Genomic DNA, 17,369 nt, shown 5'->3' with positions numbered 1-17,369 from the left:
ATGTGCACGAGTACCACTGTGGTAGAAGCCACTGTGGTTCAGTCCCTGTCCCAGTCCTTTGGGCTGCTCTTTCCCCACATCAGCTTATTTACACCCTCCCTGCCTGATGCCACGCCAGCTACACCACCAGCAGGAGAAAGCTGGAGCAGCAGGAGGGAAGAAACCTTTTTGCCTGAGGCATCTGTGTCCCTCCTCATGAGGCAGCAGCCAGGGACTGCTTGCAGTTTCAGGAGATGCTGAGCACTGACAAGGCTGCTCTGCTGGGTGCTACCCTACATTCTACATCTTTGGTCCTGGTCCAGTGATCTTCATACATCTTCCTCCTTCTCCCTGTATCTGCTATTGCTTTTAGTAATTGGTTCCCTCCCCCCCCCCCCCCCCCCCCCCCTCTTTAGCCCTTTTCCTTGAGGAGGGCTTTTAAGATTTTTCAGGATATTTCCTATTTAGAAGAATTAGAGATTTCCATAGAGACTGTAGGAGAGGAGCGCCTGCCACAGCCCCGGCCTGAGGCTGAGCAGAAGAGCAAGGTGCTTTCCCACCTTCACTGCTGAGTGAAGTTAGAACCTTCATGCTTGGCTATTATCTTTAACCCATGAATTTGTCTAGCCCTTTTTGAACTTGCTGCTAGCGGGGAGCTGCAGCCCCCAGAAACACGTCCTCTTACAGCATCTTAAACCAATTTTCTGCTGGTCTTGTCAAGTAGCCCTAGTGCTTTTGTTACATGATTCTGTGAAAAGTAATCCTTACTCTCTGCATTTCTGCTTTTGTAAAGCCCAGTCGCACATGTTTGAATTCTCCTCTCCCAGCTGAAGCCCTGGCTTCCCCAGATCCATGGCACTTTGGTTTCCTTCACAGCATTTGGTGTGTGGCAACCTACCAGTCCCCTGCCACCAAAGCTGGGTGTAGGGCTAAGTGACACATCTTGTCCAGAGTTCCATTTCACACCTCTATTCCTTCTGAAGCAATGGCTGAATTCCATCTGGGACAGCAGGCTTATTGCCATCCAGCATAACTGCTTGGAACAATAAATCCCACATATTTACCTCAGCTTGAGATAAGTTCCAAGTGCCTGCTCCAAGAAATGCAGGAGGTGTGCTAATTTCCTTAATGTCTTCAGTAGCAGAAGTCAGCAACTGCAGTAGATGGCAAATCATGAACTGTATGTACGTAATATGAGACATAATATTATGGTCTTAAAAACAGGAAGAAACCTCTATTGCATTCCCTTCTTTAATTTTTTCAGCATCTCTTCTCACCAAGAACAACTATAATGTACTTACTTCAAAGTCACCAACTTTAGGTGTTCAATCACAAACTATTAAAAACAGTCACACTGTGCTCTCTTCCTTAGCTCACCAGGGAAAAGCAGGGAAATCACTTACTTTGGTGTGTCCCGGATCCGCAGAGGGAAGCAGCAGCTGCCATTTGTGCCTCCAGCTGTTCTTTCTTATGGGTGTTTCAGGTTGCATGCAGGAGCTGAAGTACAGTATCCAACTGAATTTCCATAGTGGATCTCCATCACTAAAATAAATGAGGAACAAATGCAAGGCACCAAGTCTACCTAGAGATGTTGAGATGTCCAGGGAGAGGATCAAGAGCACAAGTCCTGTGAGGAGCAGCTGAGGGGAACTGGAGGTATTTAGTCTGAAGAAAAGGAGGTTCAGTGGGAACCTTACCACTCTTCCTGGAAGGAGGTTGTAGCCAAGGGGGGTGGGGTTGGTCTCTTCTACCAAATAATAAAAAAATGGCCTTGAGTTGTCAAGCAGTAGAACAGGCTGCCCAGGGAAGTGAGCGAGCCACCATCCCTGGATGTACTTAAAAGATGTGTAGATGTGGCACTCAGGGACACAGTTTAGTGGTGCACTTGGCAGAGCTGCGTTAATGGCTGGACTTAAGGGTCTTTTTCAGCCTAAACAATTTATGATTCTATGTTGACAGGCAAAGCAAAGAAGAAAGTAAAGCCACATTCTCACTCTATCAGAAGAATGAACCAGGTTTAGCCTTCTGTATTTAGGTCAATGATTCTACCTAAACCATGATCAATTTACAGTGGTAGGAGTTGATTCAGGCAAGGAACTCCTGCGACAACTGGCTTCTAAAGAACAACTTCACCTGGAAAACCATTGTGAAAGACTATGTATTGCCCTAACAGAGGGAAAAAAAGTTTGGAAATAATGGCAACCTGCCATCAAAACTCTGCCTGCAAGAACTGCCAGGTGGCCAACTGCCACGTGCAGTACTGAACAGTCACTCAAAAATAGCTGTTTATTCCATACAAGTAGTTCTAAACTCTGCATGTACCAGAAAGCACAGAACACTGATGTTAGCTGGTGCACTTAAGGAAAGGAGCTGAAATGTACAAAGAGATTCACGTTAAAAAGCAAGGACAAGCAGAGAAGAAAAGCCATTACATTAAAAGCACTCCTTCAGGCAAGTGACTGTTCCACATCACTGTTTACTGCAGGATCAGCTACCTGAAGGTCCCAACTATCTCATGGCAACACCAGTAACTTTCAGTGACACACACTGTAATAACTTCAGAGACAAATCAACCAAAATATTCAGCAATCCAACTGCATCCCAGTAAGTTGCAGAGAGACATAACTCTTTTTAAAAACGCCATAAACTAAGGCAATTCCCAGCCACTTTTGGCATGGCAGGCTTTGATACACTGAAAGACTACAGCTCATCTTTAAATAGAATTCAGAAAACTAAATAGCTCTACATATATAACTTTTAAGTACTTAAAAATTTTTAACAAGGAAAGAATTGGAAATATCCACTTCTTTTTTAAAGTACTCTGATCATAACAGATGTTGGGATTTGAAGTCAGGCAAATTTAATACTTTCGCATTTTTTAGAAGCAGCACCTGAATTCAACTTTAAAATTTTATAGGGTGAGACACCAAAATACCTTGCTAAATGAGTAGTCTTTTAAATTACATTTTTATTTTGCAAGAAAATAAATTATACAACTTAAAAAATAAAATTCAAAAATTAAGCAGTACATCAAAATAGTTCAGCTGGACTGCCATACAGAAACTACCACCATTCAAAATTGTACAGCATTATTATCTTGGTAGTGGCACACATTCAAAATTGTAAATACCATATGGAGATAGTTATTACAACTCAGGAACTTGAGTTCGCTCAACACTCCAGACTACATATAGTGTATATGACAGAAAAGCTTTCATGTATTGTTTATTTCACAAATATGACCTTAAAGAATTACAAAGATAGCATCCCAGTCATTTAGATGAAAATAGAAAACAGTTTGAGATAGCAAATCTTTCTGTAAAACTATCAAATCTTTTTGCCAATTGTATTTTTAAAATTTGCACTTTACAGGACAATGGCATCCCAATGCAGATAAATGCAAGATGTGAACATTCATAACATTTATATTAATTTTAAAAAGGTGAAAAATGAGAAAGTCACATTGTCATTTGGAAATGTAACTGCATTACAGTTGTAACAAATGAAAGATAAATGAGTAAAAATAGAAGCTAGGGACACCAACTGTGGAGAGAGGAAAATGGAAGACTTCAGAATTGAAAGAGATTCTCATCAAGTTGTTGGGACAGAGAAAGATTTAACAGTATTTCTTAATTAAACCCATTAAGGATGAATTCCCCCCCACCCTTTCTACATCAGATTTCGTTCCTTAGCTATTCACCGTGGCAGTGTGTGTGGCAACGTGTTTTTCAGATGCAGCACCTCCTTAAGCTAGGTCTTTGGACATATATATTCATAGCTAAAAATTGCAGCCTTAAAAGTGCATTGTTGCCATATTGCAAGTGAGGAATAGTTTTCATTTAGATCTGAACTCTACCCTCCCCAAAAGACAGCTTACCCCAGGTATCTCCCTTTGCCCCAGGTGATACTAGTTTTAAGTGCATATTGGTGAAGTGACCTGATGAAGGACGCTAAACGTGATTCTGCATCTTTAACAAATTTGCTGGTGTCTGTCTCAGATTTCATAAAAAACCCAACATCCATTTCTGGTATATATTTAAAGAAAAACGACCAAGTCATAGGCACATTACCAATTCTATTTCCATGCCAGGTTTTGAAAAATATATAGGTAACAATTAGGTTGTATTGTATTTATTAGTTGAAGGAACATGTAGCTCCTTAGCTTTTAGCAACCTTTTGCTTTCTGCATGCACTCCAGCTTCCAACTTCCTAAGTTGTATCTGAGATGCAGTCTCTTAAACTTCCCTCTCAAATCTAAACCAATGGCTTCAAAATTAGCATTATACCCTTGCCAGCTCTTTCGTGTGACCATTTCACACCTCTTTTTCTCTGGTTAAGGGTTGGAATTTTTCATGTTGAAGAGTGTGCTCAGACTGTAATGTTCTCCCCAGTTATCCCAAGTAAGCATTTATTACTTTTAAGTTACAAAGACTGAAAGTCTTGCAGCACAAAGTTTTTTATTAGAATTTTGTTTTCTGATGTTCAAATAGTTTCATTGGTTAACTACACAGAGCACCACTTGCTTTTGATTCTGAATTGCAACACCACAGGGCCAACATAAAAGATGCAATATTTTTAAACAGCATCTACTTTTGAGTATCAATAAAAGCATGTAACACAAGCTGTAGAATTTCAATCGTTATTGGCCAGGCCTTGATTTCTTGCAATCTCTTGGTCATGAAACCCTCACTACCAAAAATTTCTTACTTAAACAGATGTCCAAGTACACACTGTGCGCAGGCAGTCACACTGGCATTTACATTAGTAACAGAGCACACAGCCTGCTTAAGGGTGCAAGCAGCCATTCTTGGAGAGTTTGCTTTTCAACCACTCTTATGGCATACTTTACTGTAACCATGTGAAAGTAAAACTCCTCCTCTTACTTACTGGAAAGCTTTCTTTTTTGACTAAAGTTAATGGTATCCTCTTCCCTATTTCTCACCAAAGATGAGGCCTTTAGATGTAGTTCAACTCATTAATTAAAAAATAACTTCACACACTTGCGATTTATAGAAGAAATATTCATACAGAACTGAGTAAAGCGCAACTTACCTTTGTCCTAAGACAGGCACTCTGCTCCTATGACTCATGGTATCGCTCCAGTACATGCTGGGACATTTCACAATAGCAGAGAGTAGGGTAGTGCCAAATGACTACTTCAGATGATTGAGAATGGAAGAGGTAACTTTAAGAAGTTGAGATTCCTGATGTGTGTTTGGCACTCTCTCTGCATCCACTAAACACAGTATTTTTCCTTAGCGTTGTATCATTTTCATTAGAAGTGTATTTCCTACCCTACCAGTTACAAAATAAAAAGCAGAGGGTTTGGTTTTCATATAAAGATGTTGACTAGTCCAATTGGATTAACCTTGCATGTATATAAAAGTTACCACTGAGGAAATAGTACTGGGATCTTCAAGTGTTATTCTCTTTCTGGGGGAGTTGAGCATAAATAATCTTTAATGCATCCTGATATATGTAGTCATACTGAAATATTTGGAATATAAATATTAAATGTAAAAGGAAATACACTTAATATTTCTGTTCATATAGCAGGCCCGCCCATGAAAACTGCTTTTATAGTGAAGTATCTTTCAAGAAACCTTTACCTTGTCAAAAAGAGTTGTAGCAAATCATCTGTCCATATAAGGTAACAACATATCGACTTGTTTAGAGGAAACAATTTAAAAAACAATCATCTCTTGCTTAGGGAAAAATATCACCGATGACTTGGAATTACTTCTGTGTCACTTAATGTGTCAATTATTAAAATCCAGTTACTAGATTGAAGCACTACTCTAGCCAACAGGTTTTAACTGTAACAAATACATATCAGTCGCGATGCATGTGTCTGTGTCTCTTGAATATTATTACATGAAAAGGATCCGAGATGGACAGTACATTACTCTGTTGATCCAAAACACAAAAGTGAAAGTGCTACTTCTAGTCCTAATTGCATTAAAAAAAAAAAAAAAACAAACCAAACCCAAAACCCAAAACCAAACAAAACAAAAAACAAACCCAAAACAAAACTAATAGCAGTTCCTCAGTGCATGAATATTTGAGTATTTTTTCCTTGTGCAAGTACTGGTCATCTAAAAACCAAATCTGTATTCTTCCTGGTGGGTGTAAATCAAATCTACTTTAAAAAGTTCACAATGGGCTCTTCATGAATGCAAGTTTCCCACAAAACAGCATGCTGTTAAAAGTGTGCAACATGAAGGGAATGCCATCATGCTAGCTGAATGAGATTGGCAAAATATAGTCCTCTGTAAGGTAAGGCAGGGATTTTAATATGTAACGAAAGTCAAAACAAGTCCTTCTGCAGCACAAACTGTTGAGCTGTCTGTCCAAGCACCCTTCCATTTATGTTCTCAGCATCCCGCAGAGTCCTCCAATTATGCCATGTATATAAAGGTGTTGATATCTGACTCATCTCTTCTGATATACTTGTGCTCTATAAGCCATTCAATTTGCTCTTTTATCATTTTCTTTTGTGGCAAGAACATGTTTTTCAATATTTCTACCAGTTCAGTCTGAAGCTGGGCATTAGTAATTTTCTTCCTCATTTTCATTATTTGGATGATAGCCTCCTGGTGGGGGACAAGAAGAAAAGAAAAATATTTTTAAATGTCTGGGTGAAGTGACAAATGAACACAGCATTAATAGGAGGCTCCTGGTAAGGGAAGACAGCAAGGAAATCTATATATTTCCCTAGAAAATAGAAATATGCTGCATTTTTTAGTCTATGTATATACAGAACTGCTTTTATAAAGAAGTTGATAAAGGAAAAGAATGAAGCACTGTCAAGATGCAAGAGATATAAGACAATTCCAGTCAAAGGAGGAGCTAAATCCTATACCTAGAGTGTGAATTACTCACTAAAACCAAATGTTCATTCACTCCCTGAGCAGAAGTTGCAGTTTCCTAGGTGACTTATGATATACCTTGTGAACGTCTCACTCATTTCAGAAGTACAACCAGGCATTAATCCCGCTGCTCCCAGAATGGTCACATCATAATGTTACATCAGGTGGTACAATTCACAGTGTGCATGGCCTGCAATCCAACCTGACTGACAGAACAGACCTGAAACTTGAAGGTAAAATGGGATTTTTGAGGCTCCATTGTAGGTAATGATTCCTGATGCCAGAAAAAAAATCAGGCTTTTCTAAAACTGTCAGCTCAAAAGATTTGACATGAGTAGCTGACTGAAGAACTATCAACCACAGAGCAGGAAGCTGCAGTTTGTATAGCTAAGATGCACTTTTCAACTTTTCCTCTAAGGAGAAGGCCTCTCCAAAGTCGTAGTGCTGTTACCACGGCGTGATCCCACCTCCAAGATTATTCTCTTCATTGAGACTAGAGATACCAAGATCAGCAACGCTGTTTGTTCGTGGTGGTGGCCAGTGTCACTCAACTTTATCAATCTGGTGCTGTCACCCACAACCACACTGTTGCTCAATATCTGCTTTGTCCTCTTTGAAGGTGGTGACCTGGTACTTCAGAACAGGAGGCTGACAACTAGAAGTGCATGAACACACATCCAAAATCAGGTATTCACAAGGATCTAGAGTCATATAGCAGAAGTGACTTCCAAGGGGATTCCAAAGCACCCATTTCATACATCAACATCCAACTGTGGACAGCATGTAATGATAATACAACAAATTACAGTAATGATAATGCAACAAAAGAAATAGAGGAATTTTGTATTGCTCTGGCAGGTTACTTGCCTGGGTTCGCAATATTCTTAGCTGGACTATTCCTTCATTCTCCTCTTCCCGCATCCTCTCTGTAGTAAGTTGTAATCGACCAATCAAATTTATCTTGCCCCTTTTCTGAACTTTAGCGTTTTTTCTGAAAAAAGTTGTATTGCATGAAAGTAAGCAAAAAAATAAACAAACACTTTCAATTACAGAATTCCTGGTAAACTTAAATTACAGCAGCAAGGAGTACCATGATAGATCAGATACTTATAGGTTATCAGCATTGCAGCAGCGAGAGAGCTGTCTGACAGATCAGAACTCAATGCCAATGTCTCCACACAATGAAACCTAAATAATGCTAGCAAGCATTACAAGTAAATCCAGCAGCTGAAACAATAAAATTTCAGAAAAATAGATTTCAATTTAATTATATGAATGTGGGGCTCTTTGAAGGAAGTTTTTACAACAAAGTTCAGGAAATATGACTAGTTAATATTCCATCAAAGAACCATCTGGGACAAAACCCAGCTACTGCAACCAAGAAAGCTGATGGCATTCTCCAGTGGTCACCCACGAACTATCTCTACAGCCTGTGTCTTCTGTCATGTCCTCTCATCATTTCTCAGAGCTCAAAATCCTGATGACAGGAATAAGCACTATGGCCCTGGACAAGAAACTAAGCCCCAGGAAAGCAGATTTGTCACTTATCTCTTTCTCCACAGATCCAGATGTCCAGCTGCTACTGAGAATGAGGCACAGAATCTGAGGTTACTAGCAAGGAGCCAGTTCTCATCATAGTCACTGACAACAGAGGCAGGCAGAAGCGCAAGTAAAACACGCTGAACATAGTATGTACCACTTGGATATTCTCTCTTTGTATTATCTTGTGCTCAAAGGATTTCAAAGCACCAGTAAAAGAGTCCTGCAATTCTCACAGAAATAAAGACACTCCTCGCTGGTGAGAGCCACACTAAAAATCCTGGCTCTTGACAGCACACCATATTATTAAAGCAGTTTCACTTCTTTTTAACTTATCACTCCGTTTTTGAAATTCTGCGTGCACGTAATAATCAATACAACACTAGTGCTCTGATCACAGGCTGTCTTCCATGAAATTTTATGGACTTATTGCTAACTGGAACATGGCAAAGCCTCCAATTTTGCACCTCATCCTTAGGTGTGTAAGAAATTTAATTTCACAGGGATTAGAATTATAGAAATATTTGTTTGAAGGAGCTGCTGTAGGTCATCAAGTCCAATCACCTACTTGAAGCATGACTATTGCCAAAACTAAATGAGGACAGGGCAGCAAAGCATGTATCTAGCTGAATTTTGAAAACTTTCAAGAATACAGGTTAAGTTAAAGTGAATTCCTTTAGTTATAAAATAGTACATTGTTATTTTACTTTTCAAACATCATCTTACATTAAACTGAACTCCTGGTTCACCGAGAAGAGGGTTCCTTCTGTAAAGTCTTTGGGTGAATTGACTTGAGGTTCATATAATAAAACCTGACGTTTCAGCTTTGGAAATGCTACAAGAGACTACAGAGAAAAGGGAAGGGGGAGAAAGAATGAAAATAAAACACCAGACTTTCTAAATGGAAACAACTACTTTCTAAGACCATAATTCACTGCTGTGCAGACTGTAGTGAGGGAACCACACAGCCTTGTTTGGAACTGGTAAAATCAGAGGGGGGGACACAGTTTACCAAATCTCCTTCTGAAATGGGTTAGCATAAACAAAATCATACAAAGCAGTAAAACACACGAACTCACGGCTACAGAAGTGGTGTTAAGTCTGACTTACGTGGTTTCTCTCTTTATTCGTGAGCTAAATAATTAGAAGTCTGCTAAAGCAAACACTGAAGTTATTTTTAAGTAACATATATTTATCAGGTGTCACTAATTTCCTAGAATTAGACCAGACCCACTCGACAAAACACAATCGTAACTCTGTGCTTTAGGCAGCTTTTTATGGTCAAAAAATTCTTGTAGTTTCCAAAAGTTTCTGAAGTAATACTGGGTTGAGAGAACGTGTTAATGTAAATACTGTGTGTGCTCAGCAGTAGTGCAAGGAGCCAGCATTACAACTGATTAATTACCAAGAAAGGCATTCACATTTCAGTTTCAAAGTGTTATCAGACAGTGCTTTAAAAATACTAATCCTGTATTTCAGAGTACAGAAATCAAGAAGCAATCTGTTCCAAGAGAAAGGGATATACCCATAAAGTCCTCCTAAGTTCTGCATCAGGGAGTTCAGTTGCCAGTTTAAGATTTTCAAAGCTGATCTTCTCTCTGGGTCTTTGGTTCCACGCAAACAGCACAGCCAGTTGAAATGTTGTTACCTCCAAGTCATACTGGCCAACCTCGTTCTTAAAGGTTATCTGTGAAGAGGATGAAAATTTTACTTATAAGCCTGTCTGGATCACAAGCTTTCTTACTGTTATAAATACAGAGAATACAGTCATCGAGACTGATACGCTGAAAACTGCACACTTACAATTCCATTGGACATGAGGTGGTGCCAGTGGAGTTTTCTACCACTGTGATTCTTTTTATAAAATTCTTCGACCTCTGGGATAAGATCTTCTAATTCCGTGGGCAGTGAGACAAACACTTTTTCAGAACTTCGGGACCAGGCGCCAGCATTTAAAATTTTAATATTCACAGAGTCAGCTGTAAGATGATATTGGATTATATGAATCTAGGCATAACAGATACATAAACCAAAATGTTTTGGGTTTTTTTCCTACTCTGAACACAATTATGGAGGACTGAATTTTCAGAAAGTTGCAGGGTGTCTACCTACTTAAACATTAAGGTACTCTATGCAGCACTGGCTTTCTGCCAGCAGCACTGATTGAAACCTGTTTTTTTGGCTTGCTACTGAAGAGCTCCTTAAACACTGGTGCAGCTTTACAGCTGATGCTTATAAGCACTACTCAAGGGTTTTCAGCATGGCAGGTCCAATACTTGATGCTCCTCAGCCTCCCTCATCAGTGAAACAATTTCAGAATGTGATTTAAGCTCTTCATAGCACACATCCAGTTCTCCCGCTGGCAGATAAAGGAGGAGCACAGCATAGAGCACTTGAAGAATGATGAGGGCATGAAAGGAGGAGATAGTTCAGGCATTCACACCTGGCTGATGCCAATTCAAGCCCCTGCTTGCAATTTGTCTAAAAGAGTAGGGAATCTGTATCGGTAAGATTGCTCATAAGGAAAACCCACAACTCAGAGAGTGATATAGCTCTAGTATCAACTGCAGGAGAAAGCAGAGTCTACAGACACTTCCAGTCTAGGGGCAACAATGCCATGGAGACTGTGTTCAACCTGCAGTTGACATAATTTTTAACTTAAAATTTAACATAATTTTTCACCGAAAGAAATTAAAAAGAGCAAATAATTTGAAAAAAATACCTGGTAAAGCAAGTTTATTATTTTTGTGCATTTCCTTGAAGGCCTGATTCAAGTCTTCAGACACTTTGATATCCTGGAACATTCTAGCCAGCTTGTTTACATAGTCTGCTGGCATTCCCACTTCCTACATAAACAAACAGAACAGTAAATATGACATAGAAAACTATGAACAAAAAGGTTTATTTTTAAAATAATAAGCTTGAATAAATTAAGAGCATAAAAGTATACAGGTATAATCACCTTACAGTAATAGTGAATCTGCAATGCAATATAAAGGGTTTTTAGCATGGATCATAAGTAGTTATCCCTTAAGGGCATATGATGATCCTTTTAAAGAAATTCAATTTCTGAAGAATGTATGCGTGCATTAAGGAATCCATAAGTTCTGAGATTTGAAGGAATGTTTAAGGCATGCAAATAATACTCTAATCTACATAAAAATTCAAAATTAGAATGGATCTCAAATTATTTACATATCTAAACAAGTACACTGCATTTTGCTTATTTGCATATGGAATCTATGATGCCTTTAGATAATTGTATGTGAAACATTTTTAAATCTATCACTGCCATTATTAGAGAAGAGTTAAACTGTTTTACTTTCACAAAGTACTGTGATAGAAGGGAAGAACAAGATGCCCTGAGTGGCCCGCTATTAAAGATGAAACTCACCTAAGCGAGAAAGATATTTATGTTCAAGAGTGGAATATTAATTAACCACAAGCATGAGGCACAACCAAAGAAAGATGTGATGCTACTTACTCTGAGCCATTCCACCATATTCTCCTCAATTTCACTATCTGCTGATATATCTAATATCAGACGTCTTGTTAAGTGAGCTTTGTGATATCGCATGAAAACATCTTTATTCTGTACATATTTAAGTACCAAAAGCTGTCAAAAATAGAGTTTAATATATTTATTTGCACTGGCAACCAGACATGTCTTTGAATGCTGATCTAATGCACTGTAGACTATGAGTAGAAAAAGACTACTTGACATTGCCTTAGGAGCAACTGTGTTAATACTATCACAGGCATCAGCAGTGAATGTTTCATAATATCATACCTTCAACTTCTTCATTTGTCAAACATCAAGAAATTCTCTTAAATCAAAAAAGACATTGACACGGGTATGTAAAAATCTCCTGGACTATTATCTAGACAAATATTAGTTATTGTAACTCATTACAGTGTTATATAGGCATTAATTTAGTATACCAATTTTGTGAACTGACACAGGAGACATGAAACACTGGATGATTTACAATATTTAAACACACACACACACACACTTGATAACATAAACTCTTTTCTCTACTATTACACCTCGCATAACTGCTTTTGAAGATCAAGGCCTCAACCCACATAAGGAAATAAAACAAACAAATTCATTCTTCAGAGTAACTGAGAAATAGAAGGCAAAAACATACCACTTCTTTAAGCTTTGCTTCAATTTCTTCAGAGGTTAGTTTTTTGCTTAGTGGTGTTTTTCTTAGCAACATGTCACAGTAATTAGCAAGAAGCTCAGGGCATTTGGATTCAGGTTGTGTTTTCAATCCAACACTAGATAAAAAAAGAACAATATATCTTCAAACCATACAGAACCCTGCTATCCTGGAGTGACTACATTGTTAACAAGACAGACCACTCTCTCCTGATCCCCTTGGCAAAGATCCTGGTGGTGAATTTATAACCTTGTTAAACTAATGAAAAATTAGAGATAACACCCTTTCTTCTTGAAAGAATAAATACTGCCAAACACTTTTAGACAGCTTCTACAGCTTGATTATTTTAACTAATTATAATTTTAGAACTGTAACAACGAAAGATGCAGGTGAAACTGCAGTTTGAAACAACTAAATATTGCATGGAAAGAAGTATTCCAGTAAAGAATTAAAAATGCTACAGTGAAATGTTTCACTCATCTCCTCAGTATGCTGTACTGAGGTCTCAAGAACAGCCTCCTGCACCACACTTCACAGACTGCAAATCTCAACACATCTACCACATAGTAACAGGATAAAATTATTTCATCACAGCTATAAAGGATGGACTAACAGCTTGGAGATTAAATGCAGACTAAAGTTGAACAAGATGCTACAGTAGGCAAACTGTGGTTCTTCAAAAATCATCAAGCACAGGTCATGTTCTAGACTGGTAAATAAAACCGTATGGCAAGGACCAATCCCTATCCCTAGAGTCAGATGGCACCAACTTGACTGCTGCTCCCAAGGGCTGAAAGCAAGCTCAGGAATCCAGTTTTCTTGCTCATTTCACCCTCTCACCAATTAGTATAGACAGAGCTAACATTCTTCAGACAACTGGTCCTTTTTTTTTTAATTCATGAAGCAGCTTGCAAGGTGTCTTCTGCCCTCTGAAGACCATTTGAAGTATAAGCAGATCACAAGCCTTTTGGCTATTACAAAAGACTAAGCAAGATGAAGTTTTGTTTTGCTCAAACCAGGCTGCATATCTAGACAACTTCAAAGTGCTTGGGAAGAAGAATGTTGAACAGAAGACCATCACTATCACAGTGGTTTCTAAGAAACCACTAGGCAGGGTTCACTTTAGGAGTGAAACAGTTTGAATGCGGTATCGATTTGGATGGTCTCAGGGGAAACAAAACATTAGAAGATACCTAGGAAACTCCTCTACCTTACCTACACCTATGCAAAGTATAGAAAGCAGGGATCCAGTCTTTTGTGACAGCATTCCTCCAATAAATATAAGGAGAAAGACTAATCCCTATTCAGGGAAATTGACTTGCCATTAGTCCAAGACCAAACCCAGAATACGAACCAAGATGCTGGACAGATATTTATAACCATCCACCCCTAACTAGAAGCAATTGGAAAGGGAAGCTGGCAGCCCAGCTACACAAGCTTTGTTTCCGTAGTAAATCAGGTGACAAACTATATATAAGCAATCCCAAGCACCTAAATATTTACAAATTCCTACTCAAGTGGCACATCACATGGTAAATGTTAACAATCAATTAACTGACTGCTACCTTCTCTTGGCTGAGTTAGCAGAGCAGGCACTGTAAGCATGGTCCTTCTTCTTGAATCACGCAGGTCTGCCTAATCTACTGGAAGCTGTTTAAACTAACCTGGTTAATCCTGCACTGAAACAAAAATGCAACAGCTGGACAGGTCACACTCACAACTGGAACAAGAGGAGGTGGAAAACAGCTTGTGGACGGTTACACCTTAATCAGCCACAGTTATTCCCATGAAGATTACTGCCTCATTTTTCCCCAGGACCTTTGCTAAAGTTGTGGCAGAGTTATACAGCTGAGGTTTTTGGAATTAATAATCCAGGAAGCCATTATGAACTTCAGCTAACAAACTGACTCATAGTATAAAAGAACAGATCCCCAAGTACTACAAAAAAATTTAAGTTGAACCAGGCTGCTATTCACTGATCTACTTCCACACGAAAAGAGTCTTACCAGAAGTCAGTAAGCAATCTGAAATTCCATAATGCAAATAACACAAAGCCCTTTTAAACACAGCATTACTTTTTGAAGAGACATTTTAAAAACCTTGATTTGCACAAAGTTTACATGGCTTACCCCTTTTGCTTCAATGGCAATTCAAGTTTAAATATTGTAGCATCATTCACAACTGCTTTGTATGCCTGAAAAATAATTAGATTATTGGTGCTTCACTCAATTTTTCTCTGATATGAATTGCAAAGATTATCTCTTTTTACACTGTTGTAACATTAAATTAATTCAATTTTTTTTTATTATCCCAAAGCTTGCAGATTGTATTTTCAGTTTGAGAGTTCAAATTCTATGACTCACTTTCCCAGTAAACTGATGTATTGAGTTTTCCTCTTTTCCACTACCATACTAGTTTCCTTTAAACAACAACTTAGGAAGGGATTACATGGAGCAGGTTGGACGTCTGAAGTCATGAGACAAATACATAGTAAATTCTAAACACAAATTATTGCTGAATCGGACATTCAGGTTCTCAATACAAAGGTTATCTTCTAATGTGCTCTACAACATTACAAAGCTGAATGCATGCATCTTTATGCAGGACTACAACAGAAATTAAAAGCTACTCAGTTGATAGTAAGTTTCATCAATATTTTAGCCTGCATATTTAATAGAGAAACAGCAGCTTCTAAATTTAACAGTGAATAGGCACAGGGTTTTGGAGACATCATAATACAAATTGCAACAATTCTTATAGTGAACAAAAGACCAGGAGAAACACATACCTTATCTCTGGCAGTAAGAAATCTTGGATCATCTTGAAAAGCTTCTTTAACCAATTTGCTAAACCGATTAAATAGCGTGAGCAATTGCTCTACATATTTCTCAGAATCCTGAAGAGGCAAAAACCAAACTAAAAAAAAAGGGCTCCACAGAATTCAGTGTGAGCATACATTAATTCCCTAATCTGCAAAAATGCTGAATCCTCAAAAGCCTGCATACTATGAACATACATTTTATCTTTAGTCTCTGTACTGAAGAGCTCTACAGCATGTAGGCCTAAACACAGATTTTCAAGATAGTATTTCCAATACACAAAAAAAAGATAAAAATCTATAACTTCAAATATTATACAATAACATTTTATTTTAAAGGATGTTTTGAAGGACCAATAAAAGACACATGCCACATCCTAATTGCTGCAGACACCTAGGCCTCCCAGACCCGAAAAAAAACCAGATGATAAAAAGCTGAAAAAATACAGTGGAGAAAAAAATCCTTATAATTTCCACAATGAACAACCACTCTTAGATTGAAAGCAAATTTCATCAGGAAGTTAGAATTCTGGAAAAATTAATTAGGCTTTTAAAATTAAGATTCTAACACAACTGTATTTTATAAGCATCCCATGCACCTAATTTATAACCTTTACTGCAAATTAGATTCACTTTTTAAAGCTACAATTGAAAACACAAAGAATAAAAAGCTATCCTAGACATTTAAAACTTTCAGTGGATCAAAATTTGATCTCTACACACAAAATCTCATAAAATTATTTCCATTCATGCATTTGTCCCACAAATAGAGAATATGTAACTTCTGCAAAGTTGTTTTCCTGTTGTTATTTTACTAAAACCCAATATACTTACAGTAGTAATAGTTTCAGCAGCTGCTACCATGTCTGCAAGTCCAGCACTAACAATATGTTCTTCCAAATCCTTTAGCATAGGCTCTATGCCATTCGGAACTTTATCCATCAGTGAAAACATTAAATGCAACTCTGAAAGATACAAACACTGATGAAGCCACCAGTCAAAGACCTGTATAAAAGCCAAATACACTGCATTTCTCCTAGGCATGTCTCAAGTGGAACATTAAATATCTGAAGAATAGATAATCCAATCGGTCTCTTACAAAGAAAGAGATCTTGAGTACTGTTTTAACTCTGGTCCCCCAAGAGGATTCTTTTGAAGGCAAAAAGAGAAATTTATTGCAGTGTTAATACTTGCTTACGCATACAGTATCTTCTATAGTATGCTAATGCATATAGTATCCCAAGCTTGAATAAGACCTCCCTAAAACCAACGACCATTTGGATTAAGTCCAAGTTCTAACTGGCTTCAAATCCCTGGCAAGAATGTTTCTCAGTTGGAAGCCTACAGGCACTTATGCAGGAAATTGTATGGATTCAAGACATTTCAAAATTTTAAATTAAAGCCAAACAAACCTGTCTTTGTGTATGTTTCAATACCACTTACAATATTTTGTTTTAGTTAAAAGTTTGCAAAGTTCTGAAGTAACCAAAACTGACTAATGCAAACAGTGAACTCTTCTTCCCTCAGAGTTTTAGTTTTTCTCACAGTTACTGTCTAAAAACTTCAAAAAGTGATGTGCTTTATTTGTCTACTTTTTGTGAAGATATTTCAATACTGCTTTAAAAAAAAAAAAAAAAAAAGCTACTGAAACATCAATAATCATCTTGACAAAGCTGTCCACGAAGAACACTGGGATTAAGGTCACCAGGTTGCTGTAAAGAGACCACAGAGATTTGAACTCAACACGGCAAAGGACTTTGCTTCATGTAGAACAAGTGGACTCTGATTCTTTTTTTGATAGAAAAAAAATTATAGATTCACTTAGTTCCTCAATGTTATGTCTACTGTGAAAGGGGAAAAGTCAGAGGCCCCGCCTTTGCTTTCTCCTCTGCATTACTTTTGTCAGCAACAAACACCAAGATCGTGTCACCACTGAGGATGAAATATGCTACCATCATCTGTATCTCCACAGCTGCTGCAGAAGCAAATAGAGAA

General features: G+C 38.0%; 1 protein-coding gene across 2 annotated transcripts in view; it reads right to left on the bottom strand.

Moving 5' to 3' along the window:
• Positions 1–3,170: 3,170 nt before the first annotated feature.
• CUL5 (cullin 5) overlaps positions 3,171–17,369 on the bottom strand; it is a 34,473-nt gene continuing 20,274 nt past the window's right edge. For both annotated transcript variants that reach the window (XM_048294731.1, XM_048294730.1), the window contains exons 9-19: positions 16,209–16,339; positions 15,345–15,452; positions 14,686–14,750; positions 12,542–12,674; positions 11,872–12,003; positions 11,110–11,233; positions 10,191–10,366; positions 9,913–10,074; positions 9,114–9,232; positions 7,716–7,839; positions 3,171–6,572 (exon numbers count right to left, since the gene is read on the bottom strand). In XM_048294731.1, coding sequence (XP_048150688.1) covers positions 6,378–6,572; positions 7,716–7,839; positions 9,114–9,232; positions 9,913–10,074; positions 10,191–10,366; positions 11,110–11,233; positions 11,872–12,003; positions 12,542–12,674; positions 14,686–14,750; positions 15,345–15,452; positions 16,209–16,339 — 1,469 coding nt within the window. In that variant the 3' untranslated portion in view covers positions 3,171–6,377. The remainder of the gene's footprint in view (positions 6,573–7,715; positions 7,840–9,113; positions 9,233–9,912; positions 10,075–10,190; positions 10,367–11,109; positions 11,234–11,871; positions 12,004–12,541; positions 12,675–14,685; positions 14,751–15,344; positions 15,453–16,208; positions 16,340–17,369) is intronic.

This window comes from Corvus hawaiiensis, chromosome 2 (genome assembly GCF_020740725.1).
Source record: "Corvus hawaiiensis isolate bCorHaw1 chromosome 2, bCorHaw1.pri.cur, whole genome shotgun sequence".
Lineage (NCBI taxonomy): Eukaryota > Metazoa > Chordata > Aves > Passeriformes > Corvidae > Corvus > Corvus hawaiiensis.
This window is presented reverse-complemented; position numbering and strand designations above follow the sequence as displayed.